This window comes from Haliotis cracherodii, unplaced genomic scaffold (assembly GCF_022045235.1).
Source record: "Haliotis cracherodii isolate W230 unplaced genomic scaffold, xgHalCrac1.p SCAF_8, whole genome shotgun sequence".
Taxonomy (NCBI): Eukaryota; Metazoa; Mollusca; class Gastropoda; order Lepetellida; family Haliotidae; genus Haliotis; species Haliotis cracherodii.
In genome coordinates, this window is record NW_027266341.1 from 51,215,496 (window position 1) to 51,241,002 (window position 25,507).

The following is a 25,507-nucleotide window of genomic DNA, read 5'->3' on the forward strand; positions in this document are numbered from 1 at the left end:
CTGTTTCATGTTGTTTAACTCACTCAGCAATATTCCAGCTATATGACGGCAGTCTGTCAATAATCGAGTCTGGATTGCCTCTTCTTGTAAACTGATACAAGTTCAGTACAGACTTAAAGCTCACCTGCTCGTGTGGACTGATACAAGTTCAGTACAGACATAAAGCTCACCTGCTCTTGTGGTCTGATACAAGTTCAGCACAGACATAAAGCTCACCTGCTCAGGTGGACTGATACAAGTTCAGTACAGACATAAAGCTCACCTGGTCAGGTAGACTGATACAATTTCAGTACAGACATAAAGTTCACCTGCTCAGGTGGACTGACACAAGTTCATTACAGACATAAAGTTCACCTGCTCAGGTGGACTGACACAAGTTCATTACAGACATAAAGTTCACCTGCTCAGGTGGACTGACGCAAGTTCATTACAGACATAAAACTCACCTGCTCGTGTGGACTGGTGTTTTGCGAGGCGGAGCAGGCCAAGTTTCTTGAAGATGAAGCTGCTGCCGATGAAGATGCTTGAGCTGACGGCGAGGGACAGGCCGATGTAGAAGTCCCGCATATCCTGCTGTTTCTGTTGATAATCACTCGTCATGTTGCCTGTTGTGTTAACTGTTGTGTTCAGATCAGGACTTAGTGTCGTGACGCCATACGGTGGCATAGATTCCTCAAATACCTTATAGACAAACATACTTCCGTTAACATGGATCTAGACAAAATACCAGTCTTATAAAAAAAGTTTAAAAAAGACATCTGATGAATACTCTGAATGAGTGAATGTTGTTTTATGCCAGTCAGCAATATTACAGCTATATCATAGCAGCCTGTAACACAACTGAAACTATGCCAGGCCAACCAATGGTTGACAGCATGAGCTTCAATCCACAGTTGGGGTAAGAAGACACATAATGGAAAATGTCATACATTATGACCATTTGATCCTCAATTTAGTCAGTTCAGAACAAGGTTGGTTGGTTGGTTTGTTGTTTATCGCTGCACTCAGCAATATTCCAGCTATATGACGGCGGTCTGTAAATAATCGAGTGTGGACAAGACAATCCAGTGATTAACATCATGAGCATCGATCCACGCAATTGGGATCGATGACAAACTTCAACCAAGTCAGCGAGACTGACCACCCGATCCCGTTAGTCGCCTCTTACGACATGCATAGTCAACTTTTACGGCAAGAATGGGTTGCTGAAGACCAATTCTACCCCAGATCTTCACTAGTCTCAGGACAAGGAGGATCCCAGGGACAAATTCAGCATAGACAATTTACATTTTTTGTAAACAATAATTATTGTACAAATTCATTAATGACTAAATAAATCAACAGAAATTCTGCTGAAAGGAATACATTCAGGTGAAACGAAAGTAAAAAGCACAGAAACAGAAAGTAGGAAACACCACCACGGATAATGTGCTGCCTATGATCACTACCAGCTATACAGGACAACTATATTCTATACAGTAAGCAGTTCCACACATTCATTCCGTTCATCATGTTCTTGAACACCAGGAAGTACGATATGAGCAAAACGGGAGCATCTTGACAAATTACCAGATTTAGAGTGAATGAGTAAGTATGGCTTTACGCTGCTTTTAGCAATATTCCAGCAATATCACTCCTGGGGACACCAGAAATTGGCTTCACATGTATCGAACCTGGGTCTTCGGCATGAAGAGCGAAGTGCTTTAACCACTAGGCTACCCAACCGCCCCACTAGTTTTAGATCACAGGACACTTTTACAGCATGTGCTCTCAGATTTAAGAGTGTTGGTGAGTTTTGTCAGGGAAGAAAGATAAGGTATCTTTCTCCCCACTGGAAACAGCAGCTTATAAACTAATGCCAAACTTGGAAACACTGTCACACGAGGTATATGGCATGTTAATATGACAGACGACGAAGGATTATTTGAGTCAGTATAAATGTTAGAGAACTGATTATGGAAACCGAAGCTGAGTTTTCAATCCTTCAAAGCAAATCCAACTATCTACATGCCCATGAAGACATAGTTGACGGATGGATTTCACACTCATTCTCTTCATGTGGCTTTTACGTACAGATCATGGTTCTTTTATCACTTGCTTGATAAAGGAGTTAAATATTGACTCAAATTTTCTTGAAGAAGTTGCAATCAGTATCGGTCGGTCTTCATTGATAGTACAGCATGTAAATACCACTCCAACATATCATTTGTTGTTGTTGTTGTTTGTTGTTTAACACCACACTCAGCAATATTCCAGATGGTGGTAAATAATCAAGTTGGAAGCAGACAATCCAGTGATTGAAATCATGAGCATCGATCCACGCAATTGGGATACGATTACATGCATCAACCAAGTTAGCGAGCCTGACCACCCGATCCTGTTAGTTGCCTCTTACTACAGTACAAGCATAGTTGCCTGTTATGGCAAGAATGGGTTGCTGAAGACCTATTCTACCCCGGATCTTTACAGGTCCCAAGATACGAACAAGTCAACGACTCAAGATGAATTTTTCACTCTTTGTCTTAAATACTATGGTACCCATCTCTCCCAAGTAAATCAGCTTGGCTTAAAGAACTGCTCATGTTCAAATATTAACAAAGATTCCAAAATTTCTTGAAAATCAGTCTTTTTGAAACACTTTTGTAGCCTCAAATCTTCATGGATGTTGCTGTATGTCATTAACATACAACACTGCAACAGAGTTCTGTCCATATTCAAACTGATAATTTTCATCATGACTTCTAAAGCAAATTATTACTCCTTAAATAACACAGATCAAGTGGGCCAAAAAGAGCCCTTGTTATACCATATCCTCTCAATTCAAACCAACAGCACTTGTCAGAGGTTTCAAAAGTTCAAATCTCGGACGACTGTTGACAACACTAAAACCAACAAACAGCCATGTTTATTCTGTCAAATATGTTTCAAAATGGATGAAAAATGGAAACAATATTATTACTCATGTCACCATGATGATTACCACATTTTTTGTCCAAATTAGAAAAGACAAAAAAGGATATTCTGTTTTATATATCAAATGAAGTATTCATACAATGTGAAAAGAGGAGAATATTTTCAAGTTTCTAACATGCCTAATCCCACATCTTACACTGTTTAGTGACCGTAGTTGTTATGGTGAATAGTTTTGATGGTTGCAGACATCACTGAAGTTAATAATGGTAATATATCAACACAACATAGGAAACATAGTGTCAGTTTTGTCAAATATCAACTGTCACAGAGTTGCGATAAATCTGGTGACACTTCATACAGCAATACATCATCACGATGATGAATTGTTGACAAGAACAATTAATTTCTAACGACATTGATGGATTGTCATCCCAAATCTGAACATATTTTTCAATGTGGTTATGATATATACGACTCAACTGAAGTTAAAAAACACCCAATTCTGTCATGTCAATATAGTTCATATATCATGATAGATTAACTATAGTCTCATGAAAGAATCATTTATCGCCAAATGATCAGGTTTTCTTCAACTTCTTTTGAGTTGTAATAATCAAGTATGGAAGAATATCCCATTACAAACTGATAAAATCAGGATTTTGTTTTGTTTGTTGTTCAACACTGCATTCAGCAATATTCCAGCTATATGATGGCGGTCTGTAAATAATAAATAAAGAGGCTTTATGCTCAATGGTCTGTGGCCTATTTCCAGCCAAGAGGTGAGGTGAAAGGGGGTAAATTATGAAGTCTGGACCAGATAATCCAGAGGTTGATGTCATGAGCATCGACCCATGCAAATGAGGTCAATGACATGCATCAACCAAGTCAGCAAGCCTGACTACCCAATCCCTGTTAGTCGCCTCTTACGACAAGCATGGGTTGAAGACTTATTCTACTCCAGATCTTAACGGGTAGGAAGAAATGCACAGGACTGGATGAATTGTCCTAATGCAGTGTTGTTCTTGCAATGCACCTATGTGGGAATCTAACCAGGCTTACAGCATGACAAGTGATTGATTTAAACCAAGCATGCTCTAAAAGTCTGTACATTCATATGCAGATGGGTTGCTGCCATCAACAGCATGAAGAGTTATTGTGACACATGCCAACAAATTTATAACTATGATGTTTTTGTGCGCTGTCAAGCATGACAATTACTTGCATACATCTGTGTACTCCGAATGCTAAGTGACTTTCCAAGCCACGCACACTGGAACTCTCGGGTTAGCATTCTGTAAGATAGTTACGAACAAAAACAAAGACTGCTTGGTATATGAGCTGTAGTCGTCTGTCAGTATATGGGCTAGTCAGTCTGTGGGTACCCTTGCAAAATTCATATGTATAATAGATAAGAACCTTTGAGTGTAACTAAGTCTGTCTTACAGACCCTGATACATTTATATCAACTACAGCCCATGCAAGTCTATAATGTTTGGCAAGTCTAGATTACTGCAGTATCTGAAAATGAAGAGAATCACTGGGCTCCCTTTTTTATTAGATTTTTATTAAGATAACTGAACAACTGTTTTTTTCTGTGCGATATGTTCATTTCAGAGACTATATGTTAGTCTAAGTGTAACTGTATGTGTGTGTTTCTTTGTGGAAGTGTTTCTGTTTAAATGTTCGTACAAATCTTCAAGCAAAATGTTTACTGCCAAATATTTGTACAGAATCACCGACATCTTGATTTTAATTTTAATGATTATCATGTTAAAAAACCTTTTTCTCCTGTACCATTGTGGGTGGTTCTTTTTTGGGAGAAAATAAATGATGAGGTACATCGCACGTAGTGAATCTATGGGTAAATGGGATGTAGTCAATCTGTGGGTATATGGGATAAAGTCAATCTGTGGGTAAATGGGATATAGTCAGTCTGTGGGTATATGGGATATATCAAAGGCGTAACACAATTCCACAATTAGGTTTGATATACTTACTAAACAGTGTTAGAAAGAAAGCATGAGGCAAGAGGTCATTGTAAGTGTTAACTGCTAAACATCCCGCGATTCAAACAGTGTCGAAATTAAGTTTGGCCAGGTGCCCATGAGGTCAACTTTAAACATTAGGGGTATATTAATGAACCCTAAATTGCTAACTTTTAACCTTAGGGTCATGAAAAGGACCCCTTGACTGTAATGCATAATTTGAAACATTAAATACCAAAGAAGATATCACTGCCCAAGGAACACCTCAATCTAAAACACTTACTTCAATATAGGACCTTCTGGAGAATCATGTGAACGTACTTGCCAATAGCTGCATACTAACACAGCATTTGGAAGTACAAATAGATATTATGAAACAGATATCCTGTTATTCCCAAGCATGACCAGACAGCGTGGTTGATGTGCTAAACTATGCAAGAGCTAGACCAGGTTGACATGTTAAAACACGACATGATTTTCACATGAATAGCATGTTCAACAGCAGACACAAGCATGAACTAAATCATTTGTAAGTTGTACAAGTTTCTATGTAGGGCCTGTGAAAAACATAGATATGTGAACACTCACTTTCAACCTCTGCTTGGACAGCCATATTAGTATGAGAAACAGGCACATGAGACCCAGCTGGAATTTTGTTCCGTTAACCATGGTGGTCTGCCTCTGGGAGACACACTTAAATATTCAGATCACAATCACTGTAGCATCTAGAAATGAAAGCCAGGTGGCAATCATTGATTACACCATAGTGACATACTGAGGTCACTGAAATCCTATGCTTGTTAGTTTGCAGAGTTCCAGATAAGCTGCGTATCTGCGTAAAATACGCATCAGAAATGCAGAAATCTGCAGTACAATCAAATCAAAGTGTATCAAATACGCAACGAACATTACAGATACGCTACAAAATAAAACTTGTGCGTATCATCAAAATATTGTGATGTAGCCCTGCTTATTCGATTAGCAAATCAGCAACTTATTTTGAAATTATAAACGGGCATTCCGTCAACCTTGCCAAAGTCCACGATTACAGTTACATCATGATCATTTGCCATCACACTTTCTTGTGGAAGTATCGTGGTATTTTGAGTCCTATAAAGATCTCGAACCCACACGAAACCAGTTTGCAGGGCCTAGATGAATAGTGTTTTTAAATATTTAACTTAAATACCCACATTTGTAAAAACTAGTGCGTAACAGAAATTTGAATACCCAGATAGAATTACTCATACCCAATGATTTTTAAATGCATGGGTAAAATACCCACAACACCAAAAGCTTATCTGGAGCTCTGGTTTGTAGATTAATGCCATACTCAGCAGTATTCCAGCTATATGACAGCGATTTGGTATAGAAACTGTATCTCTGATTGGAAAAGAATCCATGACGTAATTTTCAAGTTATAGGTGGCACAAATGTTGAAGTAAAAAACATTCTAAGTTCCAAACATGTAAAAATTCATATTTTCTCAGAAAATCCACATATCAAAATCAAATTTTGCACTGCATCTCTTCTATTGGTATGGAAACTGTTCACTAAACTTGAAAAGAATTCATAAAGTAGTTTTGAAGTTATAGGTCGGACAAATGTTCAAGTAAAAACATTTTAAGTACAAAAAAGAAAGAAAAATAGCTGTATTTTTTCATAACCAAAAAAGAACAATTATTGAAATCAAACTTAACATTGCACCTCCATATTGGTATAGAAAGTGTTCATCAAGTTTGAAAAGAATCTATGCAGCAGTTTTCAAGTTATAGGTCAAAAGAGTGAGTGAGTGAGTGAGTGAGTTTGATATTACGCCGCTTTTAGCAATATTCCAGAAATATCACGGCGGGGTACACCAAAAATGGGCTTCATACATTGTACCAATGTCGGGAATCGAACCCGGGTCTTGGGCGTGACGAGTGAACGCTTTAACCACCAGGCTACCCGACCGCCCCATTATAGGTCAAAAGACCTCAGAAGGACTTACAGAATTCTTTGGTATCTATATACCCCGCCCTTTTAGGTTGGGGGTATAATTAACAAAGAAACAATAAATGAGGACATACAGGAATGAAAAGGCAGGATTGGGAATGTGTTATTTTTTCACTAAAGCTTAAAATGACCTTCTTGAAGTGTGTCTATCTCCCTGACTGGGAAAGTGGTACTGGTCCCACCTGAATAATATTAGCAGGGTTAGAAATTGGCACTAGTCCTATAGTCCTTGCCAATCTGCCCAGTAGTTAAGGTATCATAAGGGCTAGTAGATATTTGCCATTTTTAAGGGTATATGTTATCATTATAAGGTATAGTGGACCAAAAATGTTAGTTTCTACCGCTGATTAGCCTCGGATTAGCTGAGACTTTGAACCCTGAATTAATTACACACCTATTCAAGCTGATGATCCAAACAACTGTCACATTCCTACACTCTGATGAGCTGCATACAGTGTCAACGAACCTTGACAGTAATTTCATCAAATACTCTACATAATGAGAAACAGCAGGTAGGTGTTGGTGTCAGGGGATATAAAGATAAAAGTCCACACTCTGTGAAAGCCTGTCCACATGTCTAGTGATGTGGAATCATGTCACTGCCTGTAACCGTCAAACCAAAATAGACAGTGCACACATACCCAAAAATTCAAAATTCAAATTCAAAAACCAAAGCGTGAGTGAGTGAGTTGGGTTTAACGCCGCTTTTAACAGTATTCCAGTTATATCATGGCGTGTCAGCTTAATGTTGGAGGAAAGCCCGAAGTGATGCAGGTCTCAGACGTTTACCACTTCGGTGAAACCCACAGGCACGGGTATGGTGCTGACAAACCTAGAAACATAACTTGTGGGATTCGAACCCACAATCATAGGTTTCTGGCGTGCCCAAGGGATGCAACTCTGCACAGGGAATCGCAGCGCCTTAGACGACTGGGCCACCCGTGCCCCCCAAACACTTAATTGGGGAACTTATCAATCATGCTCTTCACATTTGTAGTTATATTGACCCTGGACCCACAAATTACCTAGTCTAGAATAAACACTGTCTTACTATGTCTAGGGTGGCTGGGGTAATATTCATTAAGCACCTTGACTACCCAACCTGACAACTGTGCTCCTTTGAGTACATATTTTAAAGTGGTTATTTGTCTAAAGACATCAACATCTGGACACTCAGTTATACAACAGTTCAAATGGCACACTATTTACTTATATACAGGGATGGGTAACTCGGGTAACTCGGGTAACTCGGGTCAGGTGGGTCCTGAGTAGGACCCGATTACCCACAGGACTATCCGGACCTGTGGTTAGTCACGTGATATATTGTTTAATGACAAAAAATCACTATAGCTCAGTGGTTACACCACAAGTCTCCAATGTTCGCATTTTCTTTCTGACGATGCACACATTTCTTTTGATGTGTCTGAGTAAAGATAAAGCTTCAGCCAACTTTAGTGTACGCATGATCTGATCGATTGATACATGTATCTAAATAGTTTTGACCCGGGCTGCGATAAAACAATACCCAAACAGACATTTTGTTCCAACTCCTGAGACCTACAGTGGGTACCCGGGTAGGGACGGGTGATAGGGGATCGGGTACCCAGGTAGTAAATTTGGACTCGTCCCAGCCCTAGTCAAGACACAACTTGAAGCAGCACGTGATTTCAAACCAAAATGGCTGTCATAGTGACAATATTCCAGCAATATCACGGTGGGGACACCAGCAATGGGCTTCACACATTGTACCCATATCGGAAATCGAACCCGAGTCTTCGGCGTGTCGAGCGAATGCTTTAACCACCAGGCTACCCAACCGACCGCTGTCATAGTGGATACACAATAGAGGTAGAGATTTACAATGGTCTATCTATACTCCTCAAAGAAGTTAAGAACACTCAGTTCTTCCATATTACTATAGGTAATGTCAAATCTTCAAGTCTGGGAGATTCTTAGTTATAATTGGGGTCCAAGGCATGAAAATGGGGTTCGCTGGTGACCTTTACCGTGTTTCACTTGATTTCCAAAAATGTTAAAATACCGACGTCATCTCATTCACATGCTCAGAAGCATTTCAGTCTTATCATAGGTCGTGATTTCAATATTAGATTGCATAAATCAACCACAGGAACATTGAGTGTAATTCTTACCAGAATAAGATGGGCTTCTCAAATACTACACCACGTTGGGAGTCAAAACAGGGTCTTCGTCATGACAAGTGTACGCTTTAACAACTAGGCTGGCTACCTTACAGTCCAATGAACAATTAAAATAAGTCCATGATTAATGCAAGTCAATATCGAGCTGACTACTGATACATTGCAAACATGCTTCATACATATATAATACATTAGGATTTGTATCTATTATCATCATCTTCATCACTTATTCACCAGCTGTATCAATTAGTAGATCATTGCTTCCTGATTCAATTACAGCGGTAGAAAATAATAGTTTTAGTCCACTAGTCCTTATAATAATAACATGTAGCAAAACCTTAAAAAATGTCAAATTACTACTCGTCCTTAGGATACCTTAACTATTGGGCAGATGGGAAAGGACTACAGGACTAAAGTACTCACGGAAATGAAAAAAACCTGTTTTTTCGATCTCAGATTTTAAATAAATGCAGTAAATATACAAAATATATAAATATTCAAACAACTCAATTAGTACTAATTGGGCTTTGGCACAAATACAGCATATCAAAGGTTTTTATGTCTTTTTACACGTAAACGTGTGTAAAAATATGAACAAAACAGACCATTGTGAAACGGAGCATAACAAGGTGTTAGTAGATCAAGGTGAATGTCCATGACCTAAGACACCTTGACGACAGGTGAAAACAGGTGCTTAAACCCACGTGCATGTGATTTGTCAGTGGTTAGTGATTTGTGAGTGGCATTGTGGGATAGTGAATCATCGTCAAAATATCAGAACGTAAAAGTAACATATTCCCTTCTCAAACAACAACTTACATGTCATTATTATTATGTACATAAACATAGCTGTTATTTCTATAGCTGTTTTGATAACTTTTTTCCAGGCTAATTTGCATAATGCCTATAGCCTGTTTCTCCCATGTCAATTTGGACTTAGTTTTATTTTTGAAGGTTGAAAGTGCCTACAAATTACCTCCTGTAAAGTACATTTTGTATTGAGCACTGAGATAGAACTAGCAAAACCAAACTAGTACTTTTCCAGTTGTTTTGTTATTTCGTATTTACATCCATGTAATGCTTTGTGTCGATTATTAAATCCAGCAAAACAGGTTTTTTTCATTTCCATGAGTACTTTAGTGCTTATTTCTAACATTGAATGACACAATGACAATCTAAACTGGATTTGGGTTGTGCAAGGTGCATACAGTCAATCAATGTTGACCTAATCCCACCAGATACAAGATGGATGTCCTCACCTCAATGGGTAATATTACATATTTATGCAAGGGATCTACGAAACATCACTACTTATTTGATACACTGACTGACTTGAGCATTTGTTTGCTTACTGCTGCACTAGCAATATTCTATCAATATGATGGCGGTCTGTAAATAATCGAGTCTGCAATTGGGATATCAAGCTCACTTGCAAACCACTATCAATATTTGTTACTTCTCACAGGCAGAAAGGTACACCTTAAAAGTAAGTTAACTGATTCAGGTTAATTCATGACAGGTAAACATGGTAAATGTGTCCCTGTACTGAACCTACACACAAGACTTTAGGGCTGGGACGAGTCCAAATTTACTACCCAGGTACCCACCCCGCTATTCCCCGACCCTAACCGGGTACACGCTACAGGTCTCAAGAGATAGATACAAAATGTCCGACTGGAAATAGTTTGAGCATAGCCCTGGTAAAATATATTTTAACATATGTTTAAAACGATCTGGTCATGCATACACTGAAATTGACTGAAGTGTTATTTTTATTCAAACCTATAAAGGTCAGAAGCAATGGTGCTTAGTCAGAAAGAAATGTAAACATTAGTGACTCGTAGTGTAACCATAGAGGCAAAACGTATTTGGACACGTTTTAAACAATCTGGTCATGCATACACTGAAGTTGATTTAAGTTATATCTTTATTCAACTAAATGAAAAGTCAGTAGGAAGGTGCATCATTTTTATCATTAAACAATATATCACGTAACTAACCACGGGTCCGGGTAGTCCTGTGGGTACCCGGGTCCTACTCAGTACCCACCAGTCCCGAGTACCCGTCCCAGCCTTACTAGATTTGTCACCACCGTAGCCTAATGACCGGTTGGGCCAGTCTCCCTGATACACCAGCTGTCTAGTGGTGTGATGTATGTCCCCCTATCTACATCCATGGCCAGCAGCTGTCACTCTGCCATCAATATCTGGTCGAGCACTCTTGTCAGGCCTTCAATATGTCCTATTTACAGCACACTGTCCAGGGTCTTGAAGCCACCTGACCAGTGTGGGTCTACTATGTTCGACCAACTAGTGCACTCGATCTGCTGTATATTTCCAACAACAACCACTACATCTCCACATAGAGAAGGTTATTGACTAGAATCAGTTGTCTGTTTATCCATGTCCCGGACCATGAAAGCAGCTGTTTACGAGTGATAAATGTAACATGATCGTTACTAAGCATGACCGAGAGGAGAATATCTGATTAGTTAATAACAGGTATCCAACCCATATAATGCTACCTCAAAATGACGCCAAAACTTAATACTACTACTACTACTACTAATAATAATCTTTTCAATGCTTGTGGTTTTGACACAGACGTCCCTCCATGGTACGACACGGAATATGTAGAGGGGGCCATGGAAAATGATTATTACAAAATTCTTTGGAATAGGCCAGTATACAGCCTCAGACGTATCCAGACCAACAAACCTGATCTAGTCCTTTTTGATAAATCCAATGAAAACGTTTATATCATTGAATTTCCTGTCCCTTTTGACACAATTGTGATTGACAAGATTGAGGAAAAACATGGCAAATATGCAGACCTCGCTTTCCAAATGTCACGCTTTCATCCCAAGTAACAAGTTGTCGGACTCCCCACTGTTCTCGGTGCCTTAGGTTTGGTACCTCCCAATCTGTTGACTGACACTGGGAGAGTACCCGGGTTTGCTACCAGGAATACAGCCCTTCTGACCATCTGGGTAATGCAGAAGGCTGCAGTATTGGGGAGTCTTCACATTCTCTGACAAGTTCTGGATGGGTTCAGGGTGTCGGCTTGATGTTGGAGGAATTCCCAATGTGATGCAGGTACATTTACTACTTTACAAAACCCCACAAACATGAATATGGTGCTGACAAACCTAGAAACTTATACAGGGCAATTCTTGGATTCAAACCAACAATCACAGGTTTCTGGTGCACTCAAAGGACAAGACTCTGTAGGGTTAATTGCAGGGCCTTAGACTACTGGGCCAGTGTTTTATCACAGTATCTACAAGCCTTTGAAGCAAGCACAGTTTGGCAGCCATTAAACTGCTTATAAACATTCATGAGGGTTAAATATAGACCTCATAAAAGTCTTTCCTTGACCTCTTCAGATTGTCTGGTGTCATCCAGATATATTTGTCCCTAATAATATCTGTGTGTTTGTTTCTCTACGTCATACTACTGAATCAGTATACTTTACTTACTCGAATATATTAAAAAATTAACATATCATAATAGTCTATGTAACTTGAAACATGCCAAGCCGTCAAACTTCAATGTTTTTGGTTGCATGGTTTGTTTGTTGTTTTACGTCACACTCAGCAATATTCCCGCTATATGACGGCGGTCTGTAAATAATCAAGTCTGTACAAGACAATCCAGTGATAGATATCATGAGCATCAATCCACGCAATTGGGATCGATGACATGCATCAACCAAGTCAGCGAGCCTGACCACCAGATCCCCTTAGTCGCCTTTTGCGACAAGCATGGGTTGCTGAAGACCTATTCTACCCCAGATCTTCACGGGTCGGTACATACAAACAGCGTGCAACTAATAAAAATCTTCCACTGAACATAACCTCCTGTTTAACCTCCTGTTTAACCTCCTGTTGTCTGTATATAAACAAAGATCTGAGGACATGCTCTTACGGGTCACCCCAGACGGACTTTTTGCTAATTTGACAAACCAACTGAATGAATGACATTCAGTCGACTATGCTTTGAAACATTTTTGACAAATTCTTGATTAAAAAAATTGAAAATTGAACAAAAGAACATTTTAGAATGGCTAATAGATGGCCTTGATTGTATTGACTCTGTCATAAAGCCTGTAACTGGGGTTCAGAATATCCTGTGTTAACTCTTTTGAGGGTGCATGATCAGAAATCACATTCCGACTGTCACTTTCATGACTGGTCGGATTGAAGGTTGTACTGACTTGCCCTGTAATGGAACGTCCTCAGAACCTGGTTTAGCAAGAACACGAACTAAGATCTGATTTTAATGAGATTGGTCTCCTGAGCTCTCCTCGCAAACATTGATGTGAGTGAATGTCATATTCCAGCTACGTCACATGGTCAACGTTAAAATTTAACTCACTCACTCACAATGGTCATAACTTAAAAAGAAATTTAACCTGAAGAATAGATATATAACATTTCATATACCAAACAAAGCAACAAAATTTAGGTAATTTGAAAGTCTTGAAATAATGTGAGTGGCGCAGTTGTGAAACAACAACAGGTCGAAGATAAAACTCACTGTCATTGTATCCCTTGAAACACATGGACAAATGTGACAACAGTCTATACTGCGGAACAGCAACAATAACAATAATAAGCTTCATATCCACGCTAACAAGGATGAGAACATGTCATCCCCACCTGAGAATGTCTTCCTGTATTGACTTCGACCCACTCCCATGTGACCAGACCTGAACTGTCCTGACCTGACCTGACCTGACCCGGAGTGAGTCAAGCAGGTCCAGCGTGTAACTGGCCATGTGGCAAGGTCATATCGACATTCTAGTAAGCCAACTGGGTGTAATGGATGTATCATGATGTAACATTGATACAAAATTTCATATAATAATAGAACAGCAATAATACATATTAGGATATGGGGAAAAATGCAGATACAAAATATTAGTAGTTTCAGTTATAGCTTTTTAGATAGATGCAAGCCTAAGGTAACGAGAACCCATCTCCCAGACATACCATTCAATAAGACAAAAGCTATGTCTACACAGTTTAATAGATTTAAAGCTTTACTAGCCTAATAAGGTAACAAGATCCCATCTCCCAGACATACTATTCAATAGGACAAAAGATATGTCTACATAGTTTTATAGACTGCCTTGAACTATTTTATTTAAGTAAATCTGTCTGACCTATATTGGAATAACATTCAGCAAATACTTCAATTTAGACTCTTTAAGGATTAGCCCAATACAAGCTCGTCTATAGTGATACCATAATCTCTTTCAATGCACCCAGTAAATATGTCAACAAGATTAGTGCCAGTCCAACAGGATTAAGTATTCCCCTCTGTCTAGCCATTCATTAACTGTAGGGCACCATCTGAGGGTATATGGGATATACTGTATTTGACGCAATAAGCGCCCAGGGTGCTCTCAAAATTAGAAATAGGGGGCTCTTAATAGATTGTCATTTTGGTGGAAAAAAAACAGATAAATTTTGTAGTTTATGCTGACAACCTGAAAAGTTTATGTATGACAGATATATTTTTCTAGAATTAAATGCCCATAATTAAGGGTGCATATAACACATGAGTGCGTATTATACTCGAATAAATAAGTCTTGTGTACATTGATCAATCAGAAGGGGTGCTAATTGGGATTGTTCACTTGCTAATATCTGAGCAAATGTCGCCGTGGGCGCTTATTAGAGCGGGGCGCTTATTACGTCGAATACGGTAGTCAATCTTTGGGAATGTAGGCAATACACATTTAGTCAATCAGTGGCATATAACCCATATATCCACTTTTTTCTCTTGGTATTCATTTAGGCAATCAATGGCCAAATAACATTTCACGCTACATATGTCAAAATTAGGATAGCAGGCAATTAACAACAGCTAAAAGACAAGTCCAGGTCAGGAGATAATGTACCATTATGTTACTACTTAGTTAAAGATATCAGGTTGCTTTTTTTGTCATACAGAATTCACAAACTGAAACAAAAGCAGTTGGATGGAAACTGATATCACACAGTGACGTAACCATGCCGACAGAGGATTAAAGGGCTGGGACGAGTCCAAATTTACTACCCGGGTACCCACCCCGCTATTTCCCGACCCTACCCGGGTATCCACTGTAGGTCTCAAGAGATAGGTACAAAATGTCCGATTGTGAATTTTTTTACCATAGCCCTGGCAAAACGTATTTAGACACATGTATTAAACTATCTGGTCATGCATACACTGAAGTTGACTTAAGTTATATCTTTATCCAACTCAATGAAAAGTCAGAAGGAAGATGCATGATTTTTGTGATTTAACAATATATACTACTCAAAAGAAGTTTAAGAACACCCAGTTCTTTCATATTACTATGGTTAATCTCACATGCCATGACAGATTAACTATAGTAATATGAAAGAATCGGGTGTTCTTAAACTTCTTTTGAGTAGTATATCCTGTGACTAAACACGGGTCTGGGTAGTCCTGTGGGTACCCGGGCCCTACTCAGTACCGACCCTGGTACCCGAGTTACCCGTCCCAGCCCTAAGGATTACCATCCATTCCTCATCTTAATACCTTCCTTAAACCATACACTAATGGTTGAACTGAAAGCATTCTAGAAAATTAAAACAATCTAGAAATAAAGACACTAAACGTTGTGAAATGCAAGAATCTTTAGTCTTGTTCACCATGTTGATACCGGTCCTTCCTTTTTGTTCTATAAACCTTCAGCAATATCCATAAGATGAATAAATATGTTGCAAAATGCAAAAACTAATCCTTTTTCAACACTGATGAATGTCAAAAACGCAACATTTTTTCTTAGACTTAAACTGAAAAAATATATATTCAAAGGCAGGTCATGGTCATTGTGATAACGAAATCTTAAATTATTCGGACTTTGTGATAATTAAATCTTAAATTATTTATGGCTGAAGCAAGCATGTGAAATATCCATCACTGAGCCTCAAATAGTGATACTATCAGTTGAAGATACGGATATCTTTCTAAATGATCAAGACTTTTTTAAAAAGTAGTTATCTTCCTTTACATAAGATCCCCCTCAAACACACACAAGACCAAAAGAAATCCATATGGATCCATAATAATAATCACTCCTCAGAGCGCCAGAGAACTTTTATAGCAAAATTGATTTTTTACTCTAGGGTTTCGATTTTAATTGGGTTATTACATTTTTTATTGGGAAACCATTATTTTTTCACTCATCTATTTATCACTCTATTGGGTTTTTCACAAAATTAGTGAACATTTTAAGATTTAAAAAAAATGAAATAATGTTTTCGATGTATAGACTGTTCTAAATATATAGGCTTGACTTGGAAAGTAAATTAGCTCGAAATTGTGTCTCGGAAATTAACTCCTTTGTACGCATGCTGCAAAAGCTTCATTGGGTATTTACATGTGCTATTTTTATACATTCGAGTTTTTCATTTAATTCATGCGTTTCTGTACACAAGTTAATTGAAAGTAATTGGGTTTTGAATATTTTGGGGGGTATTTTACGCAAATACACTGCTTATCTGTAGCTCGGACTCCTTAAGCAACCTATCCCCAAGTCTTGAGTTAAGCCCCATGTCAGTCCACGGTCTTTGCGACCTGTTTGTCATTTCAACATCTACAGGCAAACTTTCACAATCTTCCAAGAGGCCTGTCCACTTCTTAGCAAGACGTGGCTGTCATCTTATCATGTAACAACAAGCAAGCCCTCGTCAGTGTCATCCAAGCTGTATAACGACCAGGAATAATCCAGAAGACAACATTTACAACCTGTCAGGTGTACAACTCTTACCACATGGCTTTCATTGTTCTGTTTCCCATACCCCCAGTCCACAATAACTTGAACAATGTTCTAACCTAATTTACCTCAGTTCCCTCTACCTGACAGCCTCCATTGAGCTCGTTTCAGCTCGTTTCAGCTCCATTCAGCTCATCTTACTGCTCAGTCTCACAATATGTTGTCAATCATAATCTTACCATATTGAGAAATTAAATCCAAGCATGTCCAAGATAGCCCCTAATCCACACGAGCCAAGGTTATCTTGTCACAGTCTGTTGCCACTCCTTCACCCCTACAAGATGACAATGGAATGTCCCGCTGTTTGTAGCAGGTGTGTCCATGCATTAAACTGGGGGTGCAGTGAGGTGGCTGGAGGACAGGACACGCTACCTGTTTAACGTGTGTTCATCTCATCAACTCAAATCACTGAGTAAACATGAAGTTTGGGTCGGGTATGCTCTGCACTATATGTGGTCTCTGCATTAGCTATTGGGTGACTCTTCAGCTAGTAACTAAGACTTGATAGACACTGATGTATAAAACAGAGTTTGTAAAATAACATATATATGTTACCGGTAGTCCACGACTGGCAAAATTCAGGCAGGACCAGTGACATTTACTTGTAGACTATCATTTTTCCCCTTAGGTAGATGGCAACTCTGCAGATGATGTTTTGGAGGACTAGTGAAAATAGAATTTATTTCCAACTCTAACAACATAGCATAGTTTACACATAAATAAATATAGGTACAATATTTTTCTTGTTTTCTTTATCATTTACTGTTCTTGGCATACAAAAACCGTAGAGCAAGGACAAAAAAATTATCTTCTTGTAAGAATATCAGCAGTTAATTTTTTACTTTCAAGTAGTAAAGAAGAAATAAGTTCTTGAAGTATTAAAATACCAAAAGAAACTGACTTATATTATGTTATTTATCAATGTGAACTTTCATTACACCATCTGAAACACTAAGGGCAGATACTGAAATGTTTTCCAACAGGTGTAACAATCACAGAAGATGTAACAAGATTGAATATGTGTATCATATATATAAATAGAATATTACCAAGCACACAAACTTACGTCATGAACATAAATATTTATATATTTATCTCGGTCAATAAACACTCCCCGTCACCATGGTCACCTGAGCATCACGTGAATATCAGCAGCCCGCTATTGCACATCATCCCTAGCGATCTATACACACAATGTATGTCTCTCTATGGAGATCTAGACAAGATGCTTTAACTCAGCATATATATCTGATTTTGTGTGAACATAATAAGGTCAGTCATCCCTGGTGGGATTTGCTATCAACATTGTGGATATTGATTAGACTTTTGAAGACAAGCGAATTATCAACATGAGGTGAAGTGAGGTGAAATGGGGTTTAACGTTGCGTCCAAGATCATTGCACTTATATAGCGACGTTTGTGTGTGTGTGTGTGTGTGTGTGTGTTTTTGTGTGTGTGACTAATGCAGATTTATAGTGCTAGCACACTGAGATACCATGTCGCAGTTTAACATGAATACCCCACTCAGACACAGTATACTGACTCCGAGCCGACCAGTCCTTGTTTTAGCCCCTAAATGCCAAGCACCAGACGGTAACAACAAGTACCATCTTTTAACGTCTTTTGGTATAACGTGTCCGGGAATCGAACCCCGGACCTTCCGCTCTCCGGGCGGCCGCTCTACCACTAGACCACTGAGGCGGTCTAATCAACATGAACTATGCATGAGGTTTGTTGGTTATAAGGAACTAATCTCACCGTGTGTCTATTGATATCATACACATCGACGCAAGTTGATATATTTGATATCAAAAGACACGAGGGTGAGATTTTATTTATCATCCAATTTCCTTCTTCCAACCTTTTCAGTTTGTAGACAGTAATAAGCAGTGTCTGAAGTGCAAAAACTACTGCTAACAGCTCCAGTAGCAGAGCCATTAGTGATGTCATGGTCTACAAAGAATTGTGATGTAATTTCATTGCATCGATATCTACAATGTAGATATCGCTTAATCTCACCCAAGCATATCTCCTGTGGGAGCCAGTTTGTTTATGATAAATCATCTTAATGTCCTGATTAATTCTGATCTGGTTAAATGCTGCGTGTTTCAATTGTTTTTTCAACATCTTAAAAAAGGAAATCTTTGAAAGAACAAGTAAAATATTCTCTAGAAACTAAAGTGAAATTTCCAAAACAAAAGACATTTCATATGTTTACATATTTGAATAATTAAATAGTCTCTGAGAGTGAGTGAGAGAGTTAGTTTAACGCCACTTTTGACAGTATTACAGTTATATCACGGCCTGTCAGCTTAATGTGGGAGGAAAGCCGAAGTGATGCAGGACTCGGACGTTTACCACTTCGGTGAAACCCACGAGCAGTGGTATGATAGTCTCTCACAACCCAAAAACAATGGCTCACTTTCTATTTTTTTTATAATTTGTAATATTTTCTAGGAATGTGTGAGGTGAGACTTTGAATGCCACTGAACATAATTTGCATTTACACTAAAAGCAAAACAGATGCACATGAACAATATCACATGTCACAAACACCAAAAATGGCTAAAAACGCTGAAGTTTTCCTTAGTTTTGTTTGAATATGTACTTCCACTTGCAAAGAGTCACATTATCGGCATAAATGCTGTGGGAATCGCGGGTTACAAAAGCATGAGAACACATCTACAGTGATCTATAAGGTAGAGAAGAAAATGAAGATCCAAAGTTCCAGGAAAGGTAAAATAATATTGGTTCTACAAGAATGGCGAACACAACTAGAAGGAACTGAAGAAACCAACAACAAAGATGACAACTGTACGTGTCAGTGCTTGCCTGACATCACCAGCTACCACCAGGATCGAATCACAGGACTAGTACAATATACGCCAAGCTAAACAATCTTCCAATTGTTTCAAGATTACCTCTTCCCTGTTGTTCCCTAACTAACAATTATAGCTTCATTTTGATTAAACTGACCCTTCCTAGTGTTACTGTTGCCCATCTACTGTGGTATAGGAAATACTTTCTGATCTAACCACGCACTTGATTCTAAACCCCATAATAACCCATGTTTGTTTGTTGTTTAACGCCTCACTCAGCAATATTCTACCTATACGACGGCGGTCTGTAAATAATCGAGTCTGGACCAGACAATCTAGTGATTGATGTCCTGAGGATTGATCCATGTAATTGGTTTGTTGGTTGGTTTGTTGTTTAACACCGCACTTAGCAATATTCCAGCTATATGACGGCGGTCTGTAAATAATCGAGTCTGGACCAGACAATCCAGTGATTGATGTCCTGACCATTGATCCACGTAATTGGGATACGATGACAGGCATCAACTAAGTCAGTGAGCCAGACCACCCAGTCCTGTTAGTCGTCTCTTCAGACAAGCATAGTCGCCTATACGTATACATATATATGTTATGCTTCATTTCGCACTGAAACACATCATTTAATTTCATAAACTTTTGTAACATCTGGATATTTAAACGGACATTATTAACCAACATTTTGGTTTTACAAAACAAAGTCTTTATTATGCATGTTTAGTATTGTTTAGATTCATTATATAGAGAGGCTGCCTTAAAATACATAGATGATTGCCATAAACTTTAACATAAATAAATCTTTATTTTACTATGTTTGCTCCATTTGTCTGAATTAGAATATAATCATGCACATTTTACTCAATATAACGTTCCATCCCTGTCTACGACAAACCTACACTATTCCTCCGTTGAACACAGGAACTAAACAATTACAGCTTTATGAAGCTAAAAAATAAAAGGATTGGTTCTCAGGCAATGACGTTTGAAAAAATATAGTGCAGACTGGCGGTGGTTTTTTTGCTTGTTCAAACTAGTATGTAACAAAATAAACAGTTGCGTACCATAGATTGACCTAGGAAAGGGCTTCCCTACATAAACATTGATAAACAAGCATACAGTCCCATTGTCGCCATGGTCATAACACGAGATGCAAAGTAAAGTACTGCACATGTAAAGGGAAGTAACTGTGTGCTATTTTGGATAACATTTTTTGGGATATTTTTTTTAAATGGAAAAAAAACCCCGGAACATGCGGCAGACGTTAAAATAATACGGACAGAGCCTGAGAACCAAGACTATTACCTTTTTTAGCATGTGCTCGTGAAGGACATGTGCTTAGTCCAACCCCTAATAGGCCCCAGCATACCATTTTGATGTTTCCTACTGTACTCGCCCTCACTAACAATAGACCAACTCAAGCCAAGGTTTATGTGTGGTAGATGGTGATGTAGACAATACAATGAGTGATACTGCCTGCCAACCTTCTTGATGCCATATGAGATTTCCCCATCAGGGCTGCCGTACATTCCCTTCACAATGACCATAACTGCAAGGCAAGCACAGTGTTAGATCGTCGGCACAACGTCCACTCCACAAGCATGCAACATGGCAGGCAATGCAGTCGAGGACAATGTTGCTGATGGAGCTGGAGCTGCCGCTGCTGCTGCTACAAAGCTAAAGGCGGAGAACGGATGCAGCCTGGTGACGGTATTCCTATTCTGCTGCGGCTGCTGAATACATATTACCATGATTACAACAAGGATAAACAAACACATTACCATGCAGACAATGTACCATCAACAATCATGGAATACAAAGCCATGTTCATCAGTTGTCTTTACCATGCGTACTCTAGTGTGGGGAAAACTAGCCAAACATGACTTCATAGAAAGCAGATATCAGGATAATTCTAGGGTGGGGCCTTATGCTTTTAGCCCCTAAATCTGAAAAAAAAGGCCCACATTTTCAAATACAATGGGGCATTTTAACATTGTGCTGTACGGGTGTACCTCTGGATTATTTGAAATTTTAACATAAAGGGCCCATGCCTGAAAATTCCGACAGTGAACCCTGAGGTATTAATATTAGTATTATTACAATAATGTGCCCATCATTTATCAGTTCAGAAATAATATAAAAAAGCATCATTTACGGGTAAAAAAATAGGAGGCAATAGGAGGTTTAATCATATTATTTTCAGCTTTATTGCCCTAATTTTCAAACAAAGGTGAGGTGAGGTGAAATGTGGTTTAACGGCACGTCCAAGATTATTGCACTTATATAGCGACGTGCATGTACGTGTGTGTGTTTGTGTGGCTGCTTGTACTAGTCCGGACTGATGCCGATTTATAGTGCTAGCTCACTGAGATACCATGCCGCAGTTTAACATGAAGACCCCACTCGGACACAGTATACTGACTCCGAGCCGACCAGTCCTTGTTTTAGCCCCTTAATGTCAAGTGCCAGGCAGGGTAACAACAAGTACCATCTTTTAACGTCTTTGGTATGACGCGGCCGGGGATCGAACCCTGGAACTTCCGTTCTCCGGGCGGACGCTCTACCACAAGACCACGGAGGCGGTCCGTAAATAAAACAGAGAGCTGGTCATCACTGTATCACTTTTGACCATTTATGTCTCTCTTGTTATGTAATCAGAATAGCATTGAACTACTAAATAATGTTTTTAAGTTTGTTTCTTGTTTAACACCACACCCAGCAATATTCTAGCTATATGACAGTGATTCACATCATTAGCATCGATGAACGCAATTGGGATACAATGACATGCATCAACCAAGTCAGCAAACCCGTTAGTCGCCTCTTACGACAAGCATAGTCACCTCTAATGGCAAGCATGCTCAAGACCTATTCTACCCCGGATCTTCACTGAAATAATGAGAAAGAAACCACCATGACAAGGTTTTCAACTAGAACTGATGTTGTGAGACACTGGCACACCAAAAGATGTCTATCAACAACCTCTGGTGGACTTGAACATTTCAGGACCCTGGATCATCTTGTATTCGAGGTGGATCACAAAAAATGTATAAAAATCTATAGAATCTGTTCTTTTATCCTTTTATCAAATTATGAAATTAAATAGTGTTACATTTTCCTCATTTTCAATCCATAAACAACTTAGAATACATGATGTTTGTACACAGTAAACCTATCACCAAGACTAAGAGAGATGGTATGATTATTAAGTCAGCACTCCCACGCTTTAATATAATCAGTGTTGAAAGTCTTTAATCAAGGGGTCCTAACATAACCAAAATGGCAAAGGTGAAAATGTTTGGGTGTCCCTGGATTCTAATAAAATAGGGGCAAAACTCAAGGACACCAGGACCCCTTCAAACACTGGTAACCGATCACTCATAAGTGTTGACAGTCACACCAAGTTAACATTATCACTTAATATAGGAGTGACATGAAGTAGAAGTCTTTACTTCAAAACTTCAAAACTTCAAAACAAAAAAACTAACACTGCTAAAAATGAGACCTGCCGTCATATAGCTGGAATATTGTAACGTGTGTCGATAAGCAACAAACACGTCCACACAATATCAAGACAAAAATATGCATTAAGTTGATGTCGACCGTGTCGCCTCTCGATCACGCCACCATTGAAAACAGTCTGCAGCTGCCTGTATGTACTTCCTTGATGATCTTACAGATATCAATATTAGGAATATTACGTTTCTCTTTGGTTATACTACTCAGACAAAATTTACACACACAAGAAACTGTCATATTTTGAAATAAATTGACCCTTCAACTGTCAGCAGACCGTATCATCCATTTTGAAATTCACAAATCAAAACGTCTATCACCGAAGTAAAAATTTATGACGAGTTTATTTACTTCCCACAACTTTATAGATCCTACAAGATCAATAACACCAACCATTTCAAGAATACAAATAACACCTAAATTCTCCTGATCTACAAAACAATTGCAACCAATCTTACTTTGTGGGTGTCTGTCGTGGTGCAACTTAAATGTCTCCGAGTGTCAGAGTCGTGCAGGTCAGGAGAGTATTAGCAGCCTTTTTATTGACTACTGAGTACGCCTCCCATCTTGAACACGACAAACTCCATCCCAAGTATTGTCCTACCTGTCCAGGTATTGATTCTGCTCGTCACAAAACCCCAACTCAACAGCCAGGTGGTGATGAACACTATGAAAATAGCTCAAGACTGAAAAGCTAGAAACGTCTATCCAGACATATTTCAGTAATTATTAACTATCATGGTGGATTGGAAATGGTAATTTAGCAATGCCACCTGTTACCAAGACAACAAAGGAAGCAGGAGAATGAACTGGTCATACATATATGCATATCTAAATAAGCAGTGTGTGGCCATTCCATTGATGATATTCCGATTAGAAAGTGAAAATGTGTATTGATTTTAATGCCTCTTTGAATGGTATGATATGTATCATAGCCAGCTTTATACACATAAGAGAAAAGTCCAAATTGGTGTAGGCCATAGATGCCGACCCTTTCGATCAAAATACAGACTGGATCCTGGTAAGGAAAAGGGACACAACTCAAAGTGATTCAGTGATTCAGATGACTGACCACCTGTGTCGACAAGATCAAGAATTTTAGCATTTCCTACCAATTCAAACAGTCACAAAGACTTTTCTGATGGTGACCAAATTGACTAGCATAATAGTGTGAGTTGTGTTTTAACTATGATTTTAACAGTAGTCAAGTTATATCACAGCATGCCAGCTTGATGTTGGAGTACAGTCCGAATTAATGCAAGTCTTAGAAGTTTACCACTTTGGGGAAACCCACGAGTACAGGTATGGAGCTGACAAACCTAGAAAACATAATCGGGGAGAACCAGGATTTGAACCATTGATCCCAGGTTTCTAGACTGGCTAAAGGAAGCAAGTCTGCACAGTGAATTGTGAAGCATTAGACGACTGGGCCACCCCTGACACCACAGCTGGGTAAACTCTTGCTTTAATCGGACACAAATGATGAAATGATTACCTATTGATTCTCAACATATGCTCATTAATGGCCCATTGTGAGGCTGTTTGGGTAAGTTATTCATGATTGACTGCCATGTTTGAAATGGCAGCCTCATCCCATGACCTGTTACATCCCCGGGCTGGCATCACTCAAGTCGCTTCCCGGGTTTTTAGTTGGCTTCAGATCATTTCATTTCAAGGTCATATTCATCTAAAATGACCTGAGGAATCTTCTTCAAAATTGGGAAAAATATGAAAAAATGTCTTGTCAGAAGTTGATAAAATAACAGAAATGTCCCGATGCCATTTGGTTCAAGCAAACACTGTGACTAGTGAACTTATATATGACCATGTTAATTCCCACTCCTTATATACTTCTAAAAAAGTGAATGAGAGTGAGTTTTGTTTTACACCGCTTTTCGCAATATTCCAGCAATATCATGATGGGGGACACCAGAAATGGGCTTCACACATTGCACCCATGTGAGGAATCAAAAACTTTAACCACTAGCCTACCTCACTACCCCCTCCCCAAAAAGTCGAGAACCACCCGATCTTTTCATGATATTAAAGTTAATCTGTCATAATTTTCTTTTAGTATACAACATGGCAGTTCTTCACCATTTGAAATATTTCAAACGTTTCTTATTTCTATATTTGTTCCCATTATTTCTATATCCAGACATGCTGGAGAAGCTTTGAACACACTGCACACACTCGCTCTCTGTATACATATCCTGACCAAGTCATAATTAAAACAGCCCCCTGCACAACCTTGTGCGAGACTACATTTTAAAAAATATAATTTATCGCTGCACTCAGCAATATTCCAGCTATA

The 25,507-nt window shown here is 38.8% G+C and overlaps 1 protein-coding gene across 14 annotated transcripts in view; it reads right to left on the bottom strand.

Moving 5' to 3' along the window:
• LOC139449371 (magnesium transporter NIPA2-like) overlaps positions 1-25,507 on the bottom strand; it is a 48,498-nt gene that overhangs the window by 16,374 nt on the left and 6,617 nt on the right. For 4 of the 14 annotated variants that reach the window (XM_071230714.1, XM_071230717.1, XM_071230716.1 and 1 more), the window contains 2 exons: positions 21,162-21,226; positions 447-681 (listed from right to left, as the gene is read on the bottom strand). In XM_071230714.1, coding sequence (XP_071086815.1) covers positions 447-681; positions 21,162-21,226 — 300 coding nt within the window. The other 10 variants (XM_071230721.1, XM_071230719.1, XM_071230713.1 and 7 more) reach the window with 8 other exon arrangements.